General features: G+C 34.0%; 2 protein-coding genes across 3 annotated transcripts in view; one reads left to right on the top strand and one right to left on the bottom strand.

The window, feature by feature from the left end:
- Positions 1-1,082: 1,082 nt before the first annotated feature.
- LOC123552618 (cyclic AMP-dependent transcription factor ATF-6 alpha-like) overlaps positions 1,083-17,903 on the top strand; it is a 69,518-nt gene continuing 52,697 nt past the window's right edge. The window contains exon 1 of the mRNA XM_053524226.1: positions 1,083-1,252. Within this exon, the coding sequence (XP_053380201.1) occupies positions 1,096-1,252 (157 nt within the window). The 5' untranslated portion in view covers positions 1,083-1,095. The remainder of the gene's footprint in view (positions 1,253-17,903) is intronic.
- LOC123552627 (DNA repair protein SWI5 homolog) lies at positions 3,101-15,928 on the bottom strand. Of its 2 annotated transcripts, none has more exons than XM_053525174.1 (4): positions 15,855-15,876; positions 5,410-5,486; positions 4,764-4,873; positions 3,101-4,120 (listed from the first exon to the last, which is right to left on the bottom strand). In XM_053525174.1, the coding sequence occupies exons 2-4, from the start codon at positions 5,470-5,472 to the stop codon at positions 4,018-4,020; spliced, it is 276 nt and encodes a 91-aa protein (XP_053381149.1). In that variant the 5' UTR covers positions 5,473-5,486; positions 15,855-15,876; the 3' UTR covers positions 3,101-4,017. The 2 variants fall into 2 exon arrangements, with proteins under 2 accessions (XP_053381149.1, XP_053381148.1); XM_053525173.1 differs by having other exon boundaries at positions 3,877-4,120; positions 15,797-15,928.

Here is a 17,903-nt window from a genome sequence, read left to right as displayed (position 1 = left end):
AACAGTAAAACTTTCCAAATTTTACATCATTATTTAAAACTTTGTAAATTTGTAGCTGTTTAAAGATTTAAGACAAAGATTAGAACAGGCACAGTGACAAAAGCTTTGAAGGAGTCAGCTGTGGCTGCTGTGTGTGCGTCAGCGGCCAACATGTTCCACAATCCTACCGTTCTAGGGGAAAATGAATATTTATAAGAATCTGTGGATATGCCAATGTGTCTGAAGCTTTATATGTTACCATGTTCATGCCGTGTTCTTGAATCAGATGGTATTAATAAATTCTTTTTCCGGATATATAGCTAACTACATGGTGGACAATTTTAAAGAATATTATTAGACGGACTCTAGTTCTTCTTATCTCTAATGATGGCCAATTCAAATTTGTTATCATATCAGAAACTGAGCTTGTATTATGATATTTAAAGCGATCAATGACAAATCTAGCAGCCCTTCTCTGAACTTTTTCAATTTGATCTATATGTGGGTCCCAAATATAGTCCTTGAATATTCCAACTTTGGTCTTACTATAGCCTTATACGCATGTTCTTTCCCTTTTGATGAGTTATTTTTTAAAATTTCTACGCAGAAAGCCAAGAGACTGATTTGCCTTAATTGTTAGTTATTGAGTTTAAATGTGCTTATCACATTTCAAGTTGTTTTGAAGTGAACATTACGCATGGATACTTTGATGACTGAACTTTTTCTAGAGTATGATGTTTATAAATAAACTGGACGGGATTCTTTTTCTGTGTAATACTAAGGATGTTACATTGATCAGGATGGAAATGCATCAACATCAACCAATCCTGTTCCAATTCACCAGCAGCTTCCAAATCAGACTGTAGTTTAGAGTCATTTAAAGTTTTATTAAAATAATTTTCCCTATAAACTATGCTATCATCCGCAAAGAGTCTTACTTTGTTTTATCAGTAGGTTTAACAATATATTCCTGTGTATTACTCTAAATCCGAATATTAATTAATAATTGTTTAGTGATCGCTAAGCATGTTCTGAATAGTGGTAGCTCACCAAATTATTTGTAATGGATAGTGTATTTTTATAATACACCGTCCATATCCAACCGCTTCCGGGTTGATGCATGCTGGGATATTATTATTTTCCACGCTGAAACATGTCACTTGCATTGATTTTTTGACAACTCCTAGAAATTTCTGCACAATGGAAACGGACTTTGTATCAGAAGTTGACAGGAAATTCTTCGCAAACAACATGCTTTCCAATGAAGATTGGGGTAAAAAAATTATCTATTTTTGTCGTGACAGATAGATCAACTTCCTAGTTCATGAGTTCAGAAATTTCCCCTTCCAGGATGTTAGTTATATACATGTTATTTTCCTGGAAATAACTATTCTCTTATGATCTCATGGATAGCTTAAGCAATTCAGCTTCAGAAACGTTAAATGGCATGCTGTTTTGGAGAGATCTTTGAGTCTGACCTGAAACGTAAGGATGTAACGATATATCGAAATTCACTGTATCAAGATAGTCCATGGTTTGCACAGCCATGAAACGGCCTGGAATTTTGGATGTTGTCCTAAAAAGTCCATTATGTGCAATTAAGTCCTAATTCTCCCTCTTTGGCCCTAAATTTCTTTCAAATGGCTCGAATTTGAGTAATGAGTAGCCGCGTCCGCAGATTGCCTCATATTCGTCAAGTTTTAGTATTTCGTTACTTGAATTAAGTTTCATTAAATTTTGTGCATGGGTTTAGGAGATAGGTGCACACAAGATTGTATATGCAGACTCGATGTATATAGTATAGTAACAAAAATCAAAGGCCCGTAATTCTGCAAATTTTTTTCTGAAAGAACCTAACATGCACCGTGCACAACTACTGTTGGTACTGATCACTTGTGTGAAGTTTCATTAAATTGCTTGCATGGGTTCAGGAGATTAGACACACACAAGATTGCATATGCAGACTCTATGTGTATACAGTACAGTAAAAAGCCAAAGTCCCATAACTCTGCAATTCTTGTTTTCTGAAAGAACATAACATGCCCCATACAAACTACTGTTGTTGCTGATCACTTGTGTGAAGTTTCATTAAATTGTGTCAAGGGGATAAGGAGAGATGGTGCGCACAAGTCTGTGTCCCTGTCTATAGTGAAGTAACAAAGAACAAAGTCCCATAACTCTGCAAAAAAAAAATCTAAAAGAACCTAACATGCCCCATGTACAACTACTGTTGTTACTGATCACTTGTGTGAAGTTTCATTAAACTGTGTCAAGGGAATGAGGCGAGATGGTGCATACAAAATTGTGTCTTTGGACAGAAGGACTGGCAAACAGACAACCTGAAACCAGTATACCCCGCTTACAACTTTTTTGTCGGGGGGTACAACAATGTTTCTAAAAACAATACTGTGGAATCATTTTTGGGTGTGAAATTTCGTGGTTTTGGCCCGAACCACTATTTTGTGGGGATATGAATTTGTGGATTTGACCTTTGAACACAATTCCTAGTTTTAACAGTCCGAAACATTGTGGAATGGTACTAATTTCACTTGGGTAACGATTACATTTCATTCAGACTTTATCATAGACTCCTTGTGAAAAAACTCAAACTTTAAAATAAAACCAAAGTATTAAATTTATATAATATTCAATGAGACTTCGAAATTTTGTAGTTTGCAGCATTGTCTTGTGCATGTGCAGACAAAAATCTAATTTAATTTCTGAAAAAGTTCTATATTTATAATTTCTGAAGTTACTGTAGGTTCATTGTAAAAATACTTCGTTTTACCCAAGCAGAAACTGGAAAGTACTTAAAAATGCAGCTCTCTGATTGGTCAGTTAGAACTCCTGATGTCATGTGGGAATTTTACTGCTTTGTCAAAACCACAACTCAATGAAAATTAGTTCCCCACAAAAAGTAATTACTTCAGAGTAATATCAATGCTAAGTTGAGTAATTAACTGGTCTTCCTTTCAGATGAGGAACCAACAGAACTTAATTTCTCAGCTGAAAATAATTAAATTTCATATGCCTCACCCAAGAGTCAAACTCGTCATCCCTTGATCCCTAGACCTGCATTCTCCTTACTGTACTATGAGTGTAGGGTGAAAGTATGGCCGAGATTAAATAAAATGCTGTCAGCTCAATTGCTAGAAAAAAATTCTTGGAACCTTACCAGACTTATACAGAATGTTTATAAATCTCTTTAAAATCAAGGTCAAATGAGATAACATGCTAGTTTGATTACTTTGTCCAGAGTTATGACCCTTTAATTGATCAAAATTGTGAAAAGTGAAAGCGTCTCCTCAATAACTTTTGACATTTTGAGTAAGTCAATTGCCATAACTCTAAAATTACCTGGCTGGTTATCAAAGATGGCTGAGATATTATGCCTGGCAACATTCTTTTCTATTTTGGTGAACACCAGATATGACCAGCTGACAGTCAATGTATACAACTTTGACTAACTCAAGCGCCTTGGCACACAAGCATTTGAAACTTTCCTGCTGGTTATCAAACCTGGCCAAAATATGCTGCCATGGAATATTTTGACCAAATATTGCTCAACTTAGAAAGTGGACAACTTTTGTGGAAGCCAAACAGAAGTCCAATTTCATGGGTGTATAAAAGGGCTTATCACATCGACCTACATACTACTGAGACAATTTTTCAAAATGTCATGTGGAGCCAATTCATGAAATTAAATCCAACTTTATAGCAACAAATACCCATTCTTTTTAAGTTAAAGTGTCAAAATCCATGACTTTTTAACCCCATGAAATAGCCAATTTGGCAAAACCACCGAATTTCATGCCCACAAAATTAAACCTAACACTGCTAAATTTCTATAATGAACATTTGGACGGTACCATTAACTGTTTAAAGAGGTGCTTACCAAAAAGATGCTTACTGCAATGGCAGACAGTGCAGATCTTGAACAGACTGCATGGATTTGCAGGCTGATCATGCTCTACACTGGTTGCAAAAGGCAGACTCGGTCGTGTCCAGCATTATAAGGGTTAAAAGATTTGAAAGTATCTACTGACCAAGTCTCCCTAGAACAAGTTGCCCTATATCTTTTATCTCATTGTACTCGTGCAGTTTATCAATGTGTGTGTGTAACTCCTCCTCCTTCAGACCCCTGTAAATATAAATCATTAATAAAGCAATGCATGACAAAATGTTCAAAATTCACTTTGTGCCCATGAAATAAAATGATTTTACAGTTTATACCAACACATTTTAGGTTAGGTATATGGCAAATTTCTTGCCATGATCATGGGGCAAGACTTCAAGGGTGTTTCTTGTTTGTATCTGAAATCCGAAATCTTTTTTTGTTCAGTTTTAAAGTTATACCAATAGGAATTATAGGTCATTCAGTGGCTTTCAAATTTGATGGTGGAAAAAAACCGCTGATACCCCTTTGAGCACTGTTCAAGGCTTGACTGGGCACCTGTGCAGAATCACAAACCTTTTGCGGTTTCCGAGCACGAAGGGAAGAATTCTACGCTCCAAGCGAGGTTTCACTACCCATAGCAGCGAGAGGCAAGTAATTCAAAGTCAGCCTTAAAAGCAAATCCTGAATGATAAATGGTATGCAAGTTACAAGGCTTTATCTTTGTAAATACTAAAGACGAACTTGAAATTTTACGGCAAAATTTCCTGCAACTCCATTTTGAGAAAATCACGATTAACATTTTTACTTTGGCATTATTTGAAGAAGCCCTTTCTCCAGGCTCCATGCATGTACAGGCTAAGAAAACCAATGGCTGCTAGATACTTACTGAGATTTCAACTCCTCTATCTCTTTGTTGATGACGCTTAACTTCTCTTTCACCTGCTCTACTGTTTGTTGATCATTCCCCGTCACTCTACTGGCAGAATCTTTCTGGAACTTCAGAAATACAATAACATGGCTTCAATTACTAAGCAATATATTTTGAAATCATTAATATTTGTAGGGGAAAGATTTCATGGATTTCACGAAATTAAATTCCAATGAATACACAAAATCAAAGACTGAAATCCATGAATTCATATCCTCACAAAATACTGTAAAGGCATGAATTTTCATCATAAAAATTCGATCTGCACTTTGACATTAAATCAAGATGATCAAATTTTATGAAAAAAGAAGAGATAATTATGCACTCTAAAATGTATCCTCTAGTCAACAATATTTAGTGAAACCGTATGAAGAAAAGAATATAAATGTGAACTTGGCTGTACCAGATTCACAAAATATGAAAATAAGATGTGTTACAATAAATATTATCCTTATAAATTTTTCAAATTTTTTATGCATATTCTGCAGCATTTCGCTGAATGGAGCACAACTGTCTGATGGAATTTCTTTCCATTTCATAAAGTCATATTACTGACAGTTTCTTTCGAGCATTGTATTTTTTTTATTTAAAGAAAGGGTCATACTGGTGATTTAAATGGTGTCTGGTGCTTTCTCTTCAGAGATCTCTTTTGTGCAGTCTTGTCCATAGTTCTAGTATGTTCTGAAAATACACAAACAGGAAAAATATAACTGTGTATGCAACATTCTGATTTAAGTAAAAGTAAACTCCAATAGTTAGTGTGTTTTAAATGTTAAAAGGTTAAAGTATCAAGTCAAAAACAGGCTTAACACTTTGAAATCATAAATATTCACGACGGGACTACTCATTCTTACCATTTTCGTGGCCGAGTCAGTCAACACAATTTAATCCCAATGATTAAGTGTGATTTCCAAGTTTTATCTACTTCCATTTGTTTTTACTCTCAGGACAAACTCCTGGCCCAATTTTTAATTTGTACCTTTGGCAAATACTGTGAAATCATTTTTATTTGCGTACGACGAGTTTTCGTGTATTTCGCACTAGGACCGATGCGCGAATTTAAGACAGCACTATTATTATTTTTTAATTATATTTTTTCATTACTAAAACTGAAAATGCGCGAATTAAAGCCCGCGCAAAACAGTCCTTTTTCAAGTTTGTGCAAAATTTCATGTCAGCGAATTTAAATGACTTCACAGTACTTTCAATCAATACTTGTATATTACAACTGGCAATCCTGCCTGTGTGTTCAGACTATTGCAAACTAAATTACCCTTTAAGCTGACAGTGTTTTGTCTGTTTTTCAAATTCATAACATGCATTAGTCCAAATAATACTCAGCCTGGCCAGTTCGGGACAGCGTGATTATTTCTGACAAGGGATTGTAACTACAAAAACCAAATCATAATTAAAATAAACAATCCAAATAAGCCAAATGATTTACAAGGCAAGCTTAAATGACATCAGTTTGTGTTCTCTTGATTAAGCTCTGTGCAGCTTTTGAAAAAACATACTCGGAGAGCAGTTAAACCATGCAATTATATAACTTCAGCAATTTGTCCAGGGCGAGTGATTGTTGCAATTATGATAGTGCCAGCACAATTTTGTCAGGGGTGCAAAATAAAATTTTCTCACTACTCGCCCTGCAGGACTGTAGTAGCCAGTAAAATAAACTCGCTCTAAGTGAACAGTCAGTCGCCCTAACAAAATAACAACTATCTTAATGACTTCTTTTTAATACTCAGTCTGTCACTTTTATGAAAGAAGTATTATGAACAATAAACAAATTGCAAATATAACACACAGTAGACAAATATTCTCTTGTGCACTCTGTTTTCTTTTTGTTTAATCATATTAGTTTTGCTTATATTTTCTTTTCTTTGGCAAGACATTTTTCTAGGGCTGCCATCGATAGAAACAATATCGATGTATCAATGATATATTTTTGTCGATCGATTATCGATTCCCATTTTCAAAAATCGATATTTTACAGAGAGAAAAAACTATCCAGATAAACACTTGGACCCTCAAAAACAACTTGAGTTCACAAAGTTGTAAATTTGGATAAATGCAAAAGAGAAGTGAAGGCAAAATAAAAATGAAAGATTTTATTAATTTTTATTTATTTCTTTTATTTCATAAATACAAATACAACACAATCAAACAGGAATATATAAAGTAGGCAGTAAAACTAAAAATAGCATTTACAGGAAGGTATATAGTATGCATATGAACAAATAAGTTGTTAATCTAACTTAATAATCGATATATCAATGTATCGTCGATATTTGTCTTCTGATATATTGGTATCGTCGATATGCCTAAGACCCAATCAATGACAGCCCTACATTTTTCCTTTTTTGTCATCTCCACCATCCAGTCGCTTTCCAAATAAACAATAGATGTTTAAAACTCACTGGTTTGTTTGGAAGTTGATGCTTAGAGACTGTACAGAAAAAAAAACAGTGATGATAATAACATCAACTCAGATAAAATATCTTTATCTGGACTGGCTGACAGTGCATGTTTTTATTATAATAAAGAATCAATAAGAATTATAATCACAGTCTAATATGCACCTGTTAATCATTATCGTTGTATGATTGGGAAATATTAATTTTAGTTTTACATGCTTTGTTGGCAAATAAAACACAGTTTTGAGTTCAGATGCATGTGTAGTAATCTTATCACGAAGGCTTAAGGACTGAGTGATTAATTACGACTCATCTGAATGAAAAAACCTAGCTGTTTTATTTGCCAACAAAGCAAGCAAAACTAAAATCTATTTCCACTCTAACATGTTCGAATTACACCAGGAAGGGATACTCTGGAATCCTGTTTTTCTTCTTCCAATATTGTACAGACACCTACTGGTGTATCCTCGTACAAGCGCGTGGCAGTGAAAGAAAAGTTTGTACAATGTGTTTTAAAAGTTTCTATATACAGTACAGATAAAAACATCCATGTGCACTATCAGAGGTTGATTGTTTTAGGCATAATGTATGTTCTGACAAGACAATACACAGTATCATCATTCTTTGTTTATATAAAAGAAAATCTTAAGTGTTACAATTGAATTTTTAAGCATTTACTGACGCACAGATTAGCGTTTATCTCAAGGTAATTCAGAACATTTTGTAGTGACAGTAGGTTTATAGGCCACTTCCAACAGCCTTAGCTGTTGGGTTAACTCTTTGGTGAATGGTTAGAGTGTCCGCCTATGGACAGGGATATAAATTAACACTCGCCCAGTGCGACCAGATTTGAAGCTGGTCAAGTCAATTTTCTAAGATAGTCGCCCAGCCGGCGAATGGCTTTGGATTATCCTAATGTCAATATTCTGCGTTTTTCTGAGATTGTCATATTAATATGCACGATGTCACTTAAATCGACCAATTAAAATTACCGATATAATACTACGACCAATCGGCATACGCGGATCATTTACTCCATCTCTAACAATGGCTGTGCCCATAGAAATACAACACTAGATAGTAGAGGTTTATTGAAGGCTGTTAAAGAGCTTAGAATGGGCGGTCACGGCGACAAAAGGAAATATTATCAGGATTATGAAAAGACCTAAAGGCCAATGAGGACTTTTAATGAAAAATGGACTGTTAACAGACTGTGGCTGCTTAGAACACCGACCGCAACATGGTTTGTACTTTTTGTACAAGTCCTGTAACTCGACAATGTAACAAAATACTAGAATTCAGATGTCCATAAGCGTGCAGCCTCTATCAAAATGCCCATAAATAACCCAAATCCTCTAGTGCTGCAAAAATCATTCAAACTTTAACTTTAAAGTAAGTGCATCCGTGTTTGAGAGGCTGTGTCCTATGTTTAGAACATGTCATGCACTGGTTGATTATAAATTTCCTCTTTCAATATGAGTTTGATGAGTGTTCAGTATTTATATTTAAGATTTTGATTATTTTGGCAGGAAGCAAATTACAAGACTTATTTTTAAGTATGTAGATCTAAACCACTGTTAGTATATTTTTCCGCTAATAATTGCTGGGCCCCTAACTTTTAGGCTGGGCCCCTAGAATTTGCTTGCAAGGAGCCCAAATGGCTAATAGGGTCTGAGTGTTATATCCTTGATGGATCAAGAGGTCCGGGGTTCCAGCCCGTAGGACCTTGGTATTTTCTCTCACGGGTTTTAATTTTTTTCTTGAATTTTGGTAAAGTTACTAACTTACTTAGGACTTAAAAATCACTCGCCGGTGGGTCGAGTTTGTGGACAGACCTCAACACCGGAGGCCTTAAAGTTAAACAGGCTGGTAACATTGCCCGATCGGGCTTACGACATAAAAAGTGATATTTCTTGAAAAATAATAAAGGTATTTCTTTCAAACTTGGTCCATTTATTAAGCATAACATATGATGCTTATCAAGATAGAAGTAACTTTGTTGCCTTCAGTTTTGTTAGAATTACTTCCCTTTTTCAGATTTTTATGATGCATAATTTTTGAAGTCCAAAATAGTTATGTTTTAATGCAATGTTTAAAACAGAAAAGGTTCAATGGCTTTCTACTGCTCCAAACTTGTGCGCCAATACCTTTATTCTATATATTTAGGGTTAATACTTCGTTTCTAGTGCAGATGTATGAGCAATTTTTTTAAAACTAACATTTCTCTATAATGTTGTAAGTGAAAGCAGAGTAAAATGTAAACATTCATGTACTAGCGCAATAATTTAAAGCATTAGAAAGCCATTGAACCCTTTTCTGTTTTAAACTTAGCGTTAGAACATATTTTTTTGAACTTCAAAGATTATGCGTCATAAAAATCTGAAAAGAGGAAATAATTCTACCAAAACTGAAGGCAACCAAGTTATTTTTATTCTAATTTGTGTAATTTGTTATGCGTAATAAATGGACCAAGTTTGAAAAAAATAACTTCATAAGTTTTCAAGAAATATTACTTTTTGTGTAGTAAGCCCGATCGGGCAATGTTACCAGCCTGTTTATAGCTCTTTGGTCGAATTCCAGACGTTTCACCCCCAAGACTTTTCCTCCCCTAGACATTTCACCCCCAAGACATTTCCTCCCAAGACTTTTCACCCCCAATTTTACAAACCCTAGACTTTTCACCCCCAATTTTTAATATACTGAAAATATTGTGAAATATTTTGTTATTTGATATTTAAAATCTTTTTTATATATTTTGTATAGGTTGTTAGGGCATTTATGAAGATAATTTGTTACTTTACGGACCATAATTCTACAAACTATACACTGAATTTAGGGTATCATATATGTAGTCAACTTAATCAATTGATCTTTTTAAATGTAAATTTGTTGAGACTTTTTAATGATTAATTTTGTTTTCTATGTTATTCAAATCGATTCAAGTTTTAATTATGTAATATAATTATGAAAAATATGAGTAGATTTAGATTACAATAGTAGATGTAAATATTAACTAGGGGTTAGAATTAGAGGGTATATGTTTATCCTTTAGTATCATAATGATAGCCCAATTGTGATAACATGTAATATGGTTATTTATAAGTGCAATATGATGTGGAATTTATTTTTATGATATATTTTTATATATTTAACAAGATATATAGTCTCAGGTAACTCAGTATTGAGTGGCAGCATTCAATATGTTTAATGTTATTATATGTAATACATGTATGTACTGTGATGTTATTTATGTATGCTGACGAGACTGAAATAAATAAATAAATAAACTAATATTACAATTTGAAAGCCATTCATTTCATTGTAGGTCAATATTTTAAACTCTTCATAGGTATTGTGTTTAATCAACACCTTTTGCTTGACAGAAATTGTCAATATTTTAAACTCTTCATAGGTGTTGTGATTTAATCAACACCTTTTGATTGACAGGAATAAGTGTTAAAATACAAATGGATTAACTGGCTAACCTACAGTATATTAAACTTTAATTAATCTAAACCTTGACTGATCTTATGGAAATCAAAAAACAAAAAAAATTATACTCACTCAAAAATGATGTTGCTTCAAAAATGAAACTAACTTTCAATATCTTGTCTAAGTTTATTTGCAAAATAAATGAATTTTGACAGATTCAGTAATTCCTTCCTATTTTCCGTAGACATCAGATTTACAGAGCGGGCCATCTACAGTAATATGGTTTTAAACATTTTCTTCATAATTCTTTATACAACGGACATACAAGAAGAAAGTGATATTCATTTTCTATGAACTAAGATTACAAAATTTACATTTTATATCATTTTGATCCGTGTTGTTATATCTACCTCTTACTATTTCAAAATTATGTTATGATAATCTAAATCTACTAAGAGATAGAAATTTTTTTCTTCAATTATATTTAAGTATTTTTCAAGATTAAAGGAATGTTTAAATCTACTATAAGAGAGTAATCGTTGAGAATTGTTAATGTTAGCATATCAAGTTTGATAATAATTGTCCAATATTCTCTGTAGAAAAGAATTACTGTTGCTATCTTGACCTATCCATATATCCGACAATCCCAGGTTTTCTAACAGCACTTTTATTTGAAACGCCCAGTTTGAATTATTATATGTACAGTAATGTTATTGTTTGCATCGTTGCACTGCATATGATAAATTCTGTTTTGTAGTGAGTTTTCATTCGAATTCAGTAAACGGAACCAGCAGCTTAGCATATTTATCTTTTTTTTCTTATTCTATTATACTTAGTTCGCATGCTTGTAAAATTAATTCTATTTCTCTCATTTTTGTCTTTCACAAATGTATTTCTTGCTTTCTTGAAATTATTTTTTGCTGTTATGTAACAAGATTCATCAAACTATTTCGACTTATTAGATATTCGAGAATTTGTTATTATTTCAATTTATTGATATAACTTGAACATGTACAGTTTATCATTTTAAGGACAAAATATACTAAAACATGCAAGAGAATGCTGCCAATTAATTAACGGTTGATAGACTTAATTTATCTTGCATCACTTGCCTATAAAGGATAACAAAAACTAACAATTAAGTTGTCGACAACAAACGATGTGCGATATATACAATTTTAATACAACATTTTTTCCACAATAGATATATTGCTTATTTCCTATAAAAAATCAGCATAATATTTGGACAAAATTAATGAAAGTCTGAAAATCCCCAAACTTTGTTTTAATCATCCAAATCATTAATCTTCTAACACTTGATTTACTTATATAATTTATTTTCTCACAATATAACAAACAAGACAAATGGGTCATTTTTTTTATTCAATCTTATTTTTTACCATTGATAATTTATTGTACAAAATTTTATTTATATATTTCTATACTATGATGTAAATTATTTGATAGCGGCTTTTAGCAATGTATTTTTTTTATGTCACAACACTGTTAATTGATAGCAAACTTTCAAACCTTGAACAACAAGGCTAATTTTAACATCAATGAAATATTTTACTTTGTAGTTACTATTATCAAAAGTACTTTTATTTTTTTTCAATCACTGAACATCAAACAAAGTTTATGGTCATCTCTACTAACAAACATCATAAAATACTTTTTTTAATGTATTAACTAACAGGGGTCACACTGGGAATTTTTTTCTCTGAGCCACTGCTTTTTCCGAAGATAAAATTATGAGGCCAACAACGGCGAAGCGCATAGCATTGACGTTCTTGTAGGACTACATTATATGTACCAAAGTACTCATACTACCAGTACTCAAGAAATTAATGTAGTTATTACATATTTCTTAGTAATTAACCCTTTAAAAAGCTATTTAAAAAATCAATTTGTGTTTCTTTCTAAAATTATCATCTTTATAAACATCTGCCATTTACATGTAATAAAAAATTCTGAAAATCACATTTGAAATAAAGATGTCAAAAAAGAAAAAAAAAATGTTTGAAAATAAACAGTGTCTTATTTTGCACATTGCCTATAAGTGGGTGGGGTTCGATGTGTTCGCATGTTTTATTCTCGAAAAATACTTCAAAATGAGAGCTCCTTTTACAACAGTTGTCATATTTTTCTTAAATGTAGACTTTTTATTAAGATTGCACTAAAAAAATCTCGTCAAAAATGACAGAAATATACGAAAATCACGGTCGCGAAAATGGGTGACAAATTCGGAAAACGTAAGTTAGAATTAAATATTTGCTAAAATACCTATGTTTTATTGCTTTTCTATCATCAGGGTTAGACACTAACTTATCTGAACAAGGTTCCCAAAGGAATCTCTACTTTTTAAACCTGGGGGTCCTCCTCAGGCTTTGGGATCCCTCTTGGGGTGTCATAAAGTATTTGGAGGCCGCGGTCCTTCTGTTTTGATTAACACTTCCCGTTACGTAAGGCCATAAATTCCAAGCCATCGTAAACACAAATTACCTGCATGTATCACACGTGACCTTCATGACCTAACACATTTAAAAATACTTAGATGTGAAATGGTTGTTATTTTTAGAACGAGGAAAGTCCCGCGAACCGGCCAGTTGCAAGCATTTTGCTCAGTAATTTTCCATGACGTAGCGTCTTGCACATGTAGGAAAAAACCCCAGTGTCTTTCTTTGCAAAGTACTCGATATATTTAAATAGTAACCACATGATCTTGTACGTAAATAATGATGACGAAATCCCATTATTTTGAGTTCAATAGTAAACATCTGGAATTTGTTTCTTAAGGAAAAGAACGAAAATAAAGCGATTGATTATGAGACACGGGATAAAACGATTCTGTTCAAATGGCCGTTAATCGGTATTATACGTTTCTATCGGGTAACCGATAGACACGGGTCAATACGTTTCTGTTTGGTAATCGATAGATACGGTGATAAACGTATCGATGTGGGAAAGGGTTAAAATATTTTTCAAACAGGTATTTATCTTTTACTTTTTGGATATCATCGACAAAAAAAATAGGTATCCAGCCGGAATCCCAGCTTTTAAAAAATTTGGAATCCTCGGGTCCCCGGGACACCGTTAGTGTCGAACCCTGATCATCATAGCTATTCAATACTTACAATTTCTGCTTGTCTAAAGCATTTTTATTTGTTTTTGCCCAAACTAACCCTCGGCAATCATAGGAAATTTGTCTAACGACCGACTGCTCATAAAATCATATCAAGTGCACAAAATGATGATTATAATTATCTAGTTTGTAATTCAATTATCTAATTATCGCCAATTAACTGCCTGATCAAATAAAAAAATTGCAAATTAGCTCCCTCCCTTTCAATAACGGATGTTGTGTCTACACAGATTATCGATTTTTCACACTTTTTGGTTCGTAAAACTGGCAATATTCGTAGTTTTGCAGACAGACATAGCTTCGGGCCATTTTCGCCAACTGGAAAATTTTGGAGCCACATTTAATTTTTTGTCGCAAATGGATAAAGTGGCGATCGACAGCGTGACCCCTGAACTAAGGCCTAAAAAAAAAATTCTTTGTTTCCGGTAACATGCTCGAAAAAATTAGGGTAGGTAGGTCGGAAATTTTTTTTTTGGAAATTTTTTTTATTAAGGGAGACTTTGCGGAAATTACTTTTTTGTCAAAAAATGATTACAAATAAGGGGGTTATGCCTTTAGAGCATCAGTAAGTTGATTTCTAACATCACTGGCCATGTTTAAAACATAAAAAATGCAGTTTTGCATCCTTTTGTTAAAAAGTTGAAAAAAATATTCTCCAAGGCCATAAAAACATTTAGGGTCGGGCCAAAAATTTAGGGTAGGTCGGGATACCGGAAACAAACATTTTTTTTTTTACGCCTAAATGAAATTATTCATAACTATACAACCCCCTCCCCCCAAAAAAAAATATTTAATAATAAAAACAAATAGGGGGTGAAAAGTCTTCATATGCCAGACTTTGGAGGAAAAGTCTTGGGAGGAACAGTCTGACACCCTCTTTGGTCCATACTCTGTTCATACTGGTTGGAAGTTGTGTTTTAAACTGTTTTGTAAGTAATAGTTATAGTATGTGTGAGAGTGTGTTACCAGGATATATCAGAGCTAGGGGTACATCGAGGATATTTTTCTCTGCACATATCATCGAGGCCGGTAGGCCGAGACAGATATATATGTGAAGAGAAAAATAACGAGATGTACCCCTAGCTCTGATATATCCTGGTAACACACGAGCATTACATATTATAACTGTTTTATCGCATAGTTTATCATTAAAACTTATATATTATTTTCATTTAAATTTGTTTATTATTATTTTTACTATTTTGATTCCCTTTCTGCGCCTCGCTGACTGAAACACTAAAACTTCTGTTTTAGAAAATGTGTTCCCCAGATAAAAGTACCCAACAAATTTCTGCATTGGTTTTAAATCTTTGCATTTCATTTTGGCCAGACATATTGTAAAACTTGTTGTTTTGTTTGTAAAAAAAATCAAAGAAAAAGAAACATTTGAGAAATCTCAGAATTTCATATATTTCATGTATTTCTGAATTTGGCAATAACTATGAAGTTTTTGAAATATTCTAGTTTATTTATTCTTTTACTTTATTAAAGTAGGTGTTTGTGACAATTCTTTCTCTGTGAACTGTAAATTGGAGCTAAAATCATCTTTTCTTTGAAAGGAAAAAATTATACTCCCTTGATAGGACCTCAATAGAGAAAAAGTGTTCCGATATATATCGGAACAGTTTAACTGTGCTGATATATATTGGAACACTTTTTTTCTTATGAAACTCCATAGAGATTTCCGTGTTGATATATATCGCAACAGTTTTGTAAGATATCAGCACAGTTTTGTAGTAATAATGTGTGTTACTATGTATAACATGCTGCAAAGATCAAAGGAAAATTGCCGCACTATGCGATAATAACATATATATCCCAACCATCATTTAATGTCATGAATGAGAGGCCAGAGGAAAACAGATTAAACATGTCTGAACATATTATATGCAACAGATTTTGAATTTTTCAACAGTATCCGGAATTTAAACGTCCGAAAATACTACAAATTCGTTTTACGTTTTTTCACGAAATAAATGAAGACTGTAATCATGTATTCATACCAACTGTTCTTTAGTCTTTTGATCTTTTTCATCTAACGACCTGCAACCGCTGACTTACGTTCATTATTTTATATTAAAATAATTAAAAATTTCTACTTGTTCATCTCCAAGCGGCCATTGAGCGCTGTTGAGGTACTTAAGCGGCCAAACAATTTACCGCCAAAACGTCAAAGACGCACTTGCTTAATAAATGTGACGTATTTATTAATTAAGTCATATATGGTATGACGTCATAATACGATCGTGTTAGTTTTCTTTTAGCTGCCGGGTGGGACGGGGAATATTTTATTTATTTTCAATTCTTTCAGGTAACACTTTCGTTTCCAGAGTTCTAGAAATTTAATTGTACACAGGAAACACACTCTCTCACACCAATTCATAATCATTTAATAATATTTATACGTTAGTTTCCTTAGCAAGAACTGATCGTGTGAAGTTGACACCATGACCGTGCCCGTGATCCACTCTGAGTTACTTCCCTTCTCTTACACTGTGACCATTTGTATCTTCATTATATTATGCTATTCAAATTTCTTTCCAAATTCTACCTATAAGCTATAAAGACCACTAGATAGATCTAATATCACAGGACATGGCTAAAAGCATGTTAAGGTGCATTCTGCCCATCATTCTGGCTATTCTGCCCATAGCCATACTCATTTAGCTTATGCTTAAAAAAATTCTTTGTTTCAGGTAACATGCTCAAAAAAAGTAGGGTAGGTAGGTCGGAATTTTTTATGCCCCCGAAGGGAGGCATATAGTTTTTGAACCGTCTGTCGGTCTGTCAGTCCACAATTTTCGTGTCCGGTCCATATCTTTGTCATCGATGGATGGATTTTCAAATAACTTGGCATGAGTGTGTACCACAATAAGACGACGTGTCACGCGCAAGACCCAGGTCCGTAGCTCAAAGGTCAAGGTCACACTTAGACGTTAAAGGTCATTTTTCATGATACTGCATTCATGTCTGGTCCATATCTTTGTCAACCATGGATGGATTTTCAAATAACTTGGCATGAATGTGTACCACAGTAAGACGACGTGTCGCGCGCAAGACCCAGGTCCGTAGCTTAAAGGTCAAGGTCACACTTAGATGTTAAAGGTCATTATTCATGATAGTGCATTGATGGGCGTGTCCGGTCCATATCTTTGTCATTCATGCATGGATTTTAAAATTATTGGGCATGAATGTGTACCACAGTAAGACGACGTGTCGCGTGCAAGACCCAGGTCCGTAGGTCAAAGGTCCTAAACTCTAACATCTGCCATAACTATTCATTCAAAGTGCCATCGGGGGCATGTGTCATCCTATGGAGACAGCTCTTGTTTTTTTTTTATTTTTAGCTCACCTGAAAGGCTCATGGTGAGCTTTTGTGACCGGTCAGTGTCCGTCGTCAGTCGTGCCGCACTGCGTCATGCGGTTTCAGTCGTCCGTCGTGTGTCCGTCAATATTTTCTAAAAAAATCTTCTTGAAAACCACTGGGCAGAATTACATCAAACTTCAGAGGAATGATTCTTGGGTGGTCCCCTTTCAAAATTGTTCAAAGAATTTCATTCCATGCAGAACTTCGGTTGCCATGGCAACCGAAATGAAAAACTTCAAAAATCTTCTTGTCCAAAACTGCAAAGCATTGAGCCTGGATATTTGGCATGTGACGTCATCTAATGGTCCTCTATGAAGATTGTTCAAATTGTGCCTCTGGGATGAAAAGTGGCCCTGCCCCGGGGGTCCCAAGTTTTACATAGACTTATATAGGAAAAAACTTTAAAAATCTTCTTGTCTGAAACTACAAGACCTAGGCCTTTCATATTTTGTATGTAGCATTGCCTTGTGGTACTCTATGCAGATTGTTCAAATTGTTCCCCTGGGGTGAAAAGAGGCCCCGCCCTGGGGATCCTAAATTTTACACAGACTTATATTGGAGAAAACTTTAAAAATCTTCTTGTCTGAAACTTAAAGGTTTAGGCTTTTGATATTTCGTATGTAGTATTGCCTAGTGGATCTCTAGCAGAATTGTTCAAATTATGCTCCTTGGGTAAAAAGAGGCCCCACCCTGAGGGGGTCACTTGTTCTATGAGTTATATAGGAAAAAATACTTAAAAAATT

The sequence above is a fragment of the Mercenaria mercenaria genome, chromosome 15 (assembly GCF_021730395.1).
Source record: "Mercenaria mercenaria strain notata chromosome 15, MADL_Memer_1, whole genome shotgun sequence".
Lineage (NCBI taxonomy): Eukaryota > Metazoa > Mollusca > Bivalvia > Venerida > Veneridae > Mercenaria > Mercenaria mercenaria.
Note: the sequence above shows the minus strand (reverse complement) of the source record. Positions and strands in the feature narration are given on the sequence as shown.

Excerpts from the sequence above, each read along its gene's own strand:
- LOC123552627 (XM_053525173.1), bottom strand. The coding sequence starts at position 5,472 with ATGGACAAGACTGCACAAAAGAGATCTCTGAAGAGAAAGCACCAGACA. Across the intron at positions 4,874-5,409 it reads AGACACCATTTAAATCACCA|TTCCAGAAAGATTCTGCCAG; the intron begins GTATGACCCTTT and ends GTATTTCTGAAG. Across the intron at positions 4,121-4,763 it reads ATAGAGGAGTTGAAATCTCA|GGGTCTGAAGGAGGAGGAGT; the intron begins GTAAGTATCTAG and ends TTATATTTACAG.